The 6315-nt window shown below is 39.2% G+C and overlaps 1 protein-coding gene across 1 annotated transcript; it reads left to right on the plus strand.

Moving 5' to 3' along the window:
* The first annotated feature begins 1275 nt into the window (after window positions 1–1275).
* On the plus strand, window positions 1276–2247 carry LOC102029281 (olfactory receptor 2AT4). Its single transcript, XM_005379897.2, has one exon. The coding sequence runs from the start codon at window positions 1276–1278 to the stop codon at window positions 2245–2247; it is 972 nt and encodes a 323-aa protein (XP_005379954.1).
* Window positions 2248–6315: the final 4068 nt, after the last annotated feature.

Genomic DNA, 6315 nt, shown 5'->3' on the forward strand with positions numbered 1-6315 from the left:
CCCTGAGCATGCTTCTGCAATCTAACTCAAGTGCTCAATTTCAATTCTTTCTTGCTGACATCAAGAACCTGGAAAAGAGGGCCTGATATGCCCCCAGACATTAACAATGGGATCGCAGGAGATTTTATTCTTTCCAAAGTCCTCAGCCTAACTGTTCTGCCTCCTTTTCATAGCCTCAGAATCCAGAAGAGATTCTGTGGGAGGAAACTTGTAGTGCATTTAAAGTGCTTTAAATTTCAAATCTATTTTGATGGACAAAAAGCTTGCTGGCTTCTCTCTTATACATGTCCCTCTGCCTGGCCCAAGTACAAGCCACACAGTTGTCCCAGGTGAGATGTTCCCAGAGAAGCAAAGTGCCGGTGACTGTCAGGTCACTTTTCAGGGGGCCCAAACTGTGCGGCTTCACTTCATCTCTTCTTTATTGCCCTTACATTTCTCCAATTTGTTTTTCTTTTTCTTCTTTTTTTTTGGTACCAGGGACCAAAGTCAGGAGCTTGTGCTTGCCAGGCAGGCACTTGAGCAGCTGAGCCGTATTCCCAGCCCTCTCCAATTTGTTTTTAAACTGGGATTCATGTAATTTATTCAGGCTTTCTGAATTGTTTCTGTGGAAGCATTGGGCTATCATGGCCTGTTACATCCTTTCTAGAAGCAGAAGCTCAGACAACCAGCTTACATGGAGTCAGGAAGAAGCACGACTCCAGGAATACAAGAGAGGAAGCAGCTTAATAAATATGTGAGCGGCAGCATATTGCAGAGAACTTTGGAGAAAGCAGCTCTTCCAAAGACGCATGGTAATTTTGAGTGAGTGCAAAAATAGAGACAAAACTTAAGGCTTGATTTAAGGAATCTGAAAACCCAGGCCACGTACCCTAGAACCTGAAATGAGGACCAGAGATGTCTTTCCATAGCATTTCACAATACTAACAATTCACTAATCAACTGTTAAAATATGATTTTCTCAGTAAAATGTAAACTCTAGGAAACAAGAATTGTGCCTTTTTTTTCACTTTCATCTCAATCACCTAAACAGCATAAAGCCTCCCACTTAGTAGGCTATTAACTAAGTGATAAATATTTGTAAAACTTTGGGTTTACAAGGTGGAAGTAAACACCACAGACCACCACCAATTTTTAGAGTTGTTTGTAAATAATTATGTATATATGAACTATAAACATTATAGAATTTTTACTGTCTTTGTTTCTTTGGCTTTCAGATTCTCCTGATGTACAAATATTCTAGCTACCTGTCTCCCTGAAATCCAGCTCTGTCTCACTATGAAGGAAACAACCTGTAATGGATCAGTACATGGTTCACCCATCTTCTACCTGGTGGGCATACCCTCTCTTCCAGAGACTTTCTTCCTGCCTGTATTTTTTATTTTCCTCCTCTTCTATCTTCTCATCCTTATGGGTAACACCCTGATCCTGGTGGCCGTGGTAGCAGAACCCAGTCTCCATAAGCCCATGTACTTCTTTCTGATCAATCTCTCAGCACTGGACATCCTTTTCACCACAACCACTGTCCCCAAGATGCTGTCCCTGTTCCTGCTTGGGGACCACTTCCTTAGCTTTCCTTCATGCTTATTGCAGATGTACCTCTTCCAAAGCTTTACATGCTCTGAAGCCTTCATCCTAGTGGTGATGGCCTATGACCGCTATGTAGCCATCTGCCGCCCACTGCACTACCCGGTCCACATGACTCCACAGACCAATGCTGCGCTGGCAGCCAGTGCCTGGCTCATTGCCCTCCTCCTGCCCATCACAGCAGTGGTAAAGACCTCCAAGATGGCATATAACAACATTGCCTACATCTACCACTGCTTCTGTGACCACCTGGCTCTGGTCCAGGCTTCCTGCTCTGACACCACCCCCCAGACCCTCATGGGCTTCTGCATTGCCATGGTGGTGTCCTTCCTCCCCCTCCTCCTGGTGCTTCTCTCCTATGCCCACACTCTGGCCTCAGTGCTTCGCATCAAATCCCAAGAAGGACATGCAAAGGCCTTCTCCACCTGCAGCTCCCACCTCCTGGTGGTGGGCACCTACTACTCATCCATTGCCGTAGCCTATGTGGCCTACAGGGCTGACCTGCCCCTCGACTTCCACATCATGGGCAATGTAGCCTACGCTATCCTTACACCAATCCTCAACCCACTCATTTATACCCTGAGAAACAAGGATGTCAAGGCAGCCATCACCAAAATTGTGTATCTCAAAACCCAGGTTGTAACAGGTTCATTTGATCTTTAAATGCAGCTCATTCTGCTTCTAGGATACCAAATAACAAGGCTTAGCACAGAGTAGAATCTCAATACATATTGTTGAATGAATAAATTTATGAATATAAAATAAAATTCAGTTAGACAGCTCCAACAGTGATTTTCATACGTTGATCCCATACTCTCCTTCTGACACAGTGGAACAATGTTAATCTTATTGTACTATTTGTGGTGCTGGGGATTGAAGTCAGGGCCCTCCCAATGCTAGGCAAATCCTCTACTGTGAAGCTATACCCTCAAAATTAATTTTCACTCTATAGAAGTCTAGGTTGTTCTATACAAATTTTACTAAAGCAAAAAACTATATGCATGGGGAAAATAAAAACACGACAAACAAACAAAAAGCAACTCATAAGCAAAGTCAAACAAGTAAAAGGCATACCACAGGAAAAAGAGTACTTAAATATACAAACAGCTGTTGAACTTTAGAAGAAAAAAATCTAACATTTCAATATAAAATGGCAAAATATGTGAGTAGACAAATTACCATTCAATCAACTATCTAAAATGAATACACATTAAAACTATGCTATTATGTTATTTTTCACTTAATGATATTTGCAAAAATCTAATGTGTTGACAGCATGCATATGGAAAAACAGTTGTTTCATAACCACTTTCAAGGATACTGCAGTATCTATCCAAAGCACATATGCACCAACCCTTTGACTCAGCAATCTTACTTCTAGAAATCTATTTGAAAGATTCACTGGAAATCTTTTCTTAGGTTACTTGTTCATCAATAGGGAAAAAGTTGAATAATCTGTAAAAATATTCAATACAACTCTAAAGAATAAAGGGGGAAGTTCTTTACATACTGACATGAAGTCATCTCTATATGTTGCTTGGCTTGATGCTATGTCTTATACGTCATCCTTAAGTAAAATCAGCAAGCTGTGGAATAGCGTTTCTATATGAAAAGAGGTAATTTGCTTAAATATTCATGAAAAGAAATATCCTGTAGCTCAGTGGCATAGCACCTGCCTGGCAAGTGCAAGGTTCTGAGTTTAATTCCCAGTACCAAAAAAAGGAGAAACACCCTGGCTACCTATAAAAAGAAAGCAGGAAGAGGGTGTGCATGATTTTGGGGATAAGTGTGGAAGAAAGATCAACTTAAATACACATCCTATGTATATATGTATATAAAATTCTGTATACAGTGGTACATGTGGAGGAGGTTATGCATGTATGGAGATGTGGTAAGTGGGAGCTGTCTTTACTTTCCACTTAATGTTTCTGTAAACCTAAAACTGCTCTAAACATAAAGTTTATGAATTTAAAAATAGTAATTATCAGTTAGTTTGCAAAATATCCTTCAAGCTGGAATTTTTTCATGAGGGCCTGAGGTTATAGATTTTAGAGTACTACAAAGGTTATGTTTTCAGCTTGCTACATTGTGTTCATCCCTACAGAGGGAAAATGACATAAATAGAATTTATTAAGAATTATGTTGTCCAGTATATTGCTACGTTTTGCTTAATAAGCAACTGATCAACTGTTTTAAAAAATGGCTATGCTATTTTGCATTCCCACCAGCAATAAATGGAGTTCCTGTTCTGTATTTTCACCAGCATTTACTATGTCCTTTTTGTTGTTCTTATTCTTTAATTTTAACTATTCTGATAGATATTAGTCAGATCTCATTGTGACTGTAATTTCAATTTCATTAAATTTTTCTATGACTAATGATGTTGAACAACTTTCATGTGCTCATTTTCTACAATATATCTTGTCTGATGAAGTCTGTTGAAATCCTTTGGGTTATTTTCATACTATTGAATTTTAGGAGTCCATTATATATTCTAGATACAAGTCCTTTATCAGATAGTTATGCAAATAGTTTCTGCTAGGCAGTGACTGGTCTTTGCACTGTTTTACAAAGTGCACTGTTTTACCTTTGCTCTCTTTTGGAGAGCAAACGATTTTTATTTTAACAGAGTCCAATTTAACCCTTTTTTCTTTATGGATTATGCAACTCAATATTCCTAAGTATACATCACAAAGCCAAAGACCATGAAGAGTTGGCCCTATGAAAAACAGAAAGTTTCTAGAAGTTTTTGGTGTGTTCTTTTCATTTCTATTTCATGACTGTCAACAACTTTGAGTTAATTTTTGGATAAGTTGTGAGTTTTAGGTTGAAAATTTTTTTCCATGAGGAAATCTGATTGCTCCAAACTCCAAAGCCTGTTCCTTATCTATTAAATTGCCTTTATACCTTTGTCAGATATCAACTGACTATATTTCCATGCGTCTTTTTGCAGGCTTTTTGCTCTGTTCCACTAATATATATGTCTGTTCTTTCACCAATGCCACAGTGTCATGATTATTCTAACTTCACTGTTAGTGTTGAAACTGGGTAGTATAAATCCTCCAGCCATTTTATTCTTTGGCTCTCCTAGGTTCTTCACCATGTAGTATTACTTTTGGAACCACCTCACTGGGATTTTGATTAGGATTATGTTGAATCTATGGGTCAAATCTGGAACAAATGGCATTTTAACAATGTCAAATCTTCCAATACAAAAGCATGGTACATTTTAGTTCTTTGATTTTGTTCTCTTTTTTTAGTTTTAAGTGAATAGATATTATATATATTTTGTTAGAATTATATCTGGGAACATTTTTCTACTAGTCTATTACAATAGGGGGATTATTGTTTTGTTTTGTTTTCTGTTTTGAGACAGGGTCTCACTATGTAGCACAGGCTGGTTTCTAACTTGGAGCGATCCTCCTGCCTCAGGCTTCAAAGTGCTGGGATTAGAAGTATGCTTGCTACCAGGGACAACAGCACGTTTTATAAGGAAGTTTAGGTAGGGGAGGGGACACTGCTGAAGGGGTTTCAAAATTTGGGATCTCTGAGTAGGCGATCTGGGACTGACTGATAAACAGGGCAGTGTTGGGTAGAGGAGGGTGATTGCAGGCATAGCACGCCTCTTGTGGTTTTCACCAAATCAGCTCTCTGCAGGTTGAGTTGTGTGGGGCAGCTGCTAGCTGGTTGAGCTGCAGCTTTCTGTTAACACTGTGCCCCTGCAGGAGTGAATAACAGATCTGCTTGGGGAGGTTTTCTCTTCTGTCTGGGCAGGGGTCTAGCCTGGAGACCTGACAGCGTTAAAATTGCCCATAGAATACATCATTTGGGAAATGAACTCAGACTCCAATTTGATAGGCAGGCTCTTGACCATTCATTCATCCTGTTATAGAATGCCATGGCCAGTCTAGTTTATTTTTTCTTCTTCTTTTTTTTTTTTTTTTGTCTTTTTGAGACAGGGTCTCACTGTGCATTTCAGGCTGGCCTTGAACTCACTTATGTAGCTCAGGCTGGCCTCAAATCTGCAACGATCCTCCTGTCTCAGCCTCCCAAGTGCTAGCATTACAGGAGTGTGCCACCACACCCGCAGTCTAGTTGGTTTTTGACTTCTAGTTGGCCAACCTAGTACTGAAGATTTTCAACCTAGTATTGAAGATTTTCACTCTGTGCTACATAGTGAGACCCTGTCTAGTATTGAAGATTTTCAACCAAGAAATAATCAACTTTCACTTCAATGAGTACATTTTTTAGTTTTCCTAAAATTACTCTAAGGCTACAAATGTTTTAAAAAGTTTGTCTTTGCTTGTTAGGAAAATATCTCCAAGGTTATATACAATAGCTGGGTAGATCACCTCATCACCAACTACTCTTCATTTACTGGCATTCCATCTTGCAATCTGATTCTACACATGGCCATCCTTTAACCCAGACTCAAACACCCCTTATCTTCTTTATTTTACCTCTTTTTTCCTCTAGATAGTTTTTATTAAAACAAAAACATTGAGGTTAAGTATTCAAACAACAAAATGCACCATTTTAAATGTACAATTTGATGAGTTTTGACAGGTATGTACACCCACGAGACTTCTATCCCAATCAAGAAATAGAGTCTCTCCACCAACTCCACTGTATCCTTTCCTAATCCCTCTTCCCAATTCTGGTTCCGTAATACTCCTGATGTCATCTCTGTCTCTTCTGATTAAATTTGTGTTTTGTTGGAGTTTTATATCA

Source organism: Chinchilla lanigera, unplaced genomic scaffold (genome assembly GCF_000276665.1).
Source record: "Chinchilla lanigera isolate Chin_1 unplaced genomic scaffold, ChiLan1.0 scaffold00013, whole genome shotgun sequence".
NCBI lineage: Eukaryota > Metazoa > Chordata > Mammalia > Rodentia > Chinchillidae > Chinchilla > Chinchilla lanigera.

Coding starts and splice junctions, on each gene's coding strand:
- LOC102029281 (XM_005379897.2), top strand. CDS start 1,276: ATGAAGGAAACAACCTGTAATGGATCAGTACATGGTTCACCCATCTTC.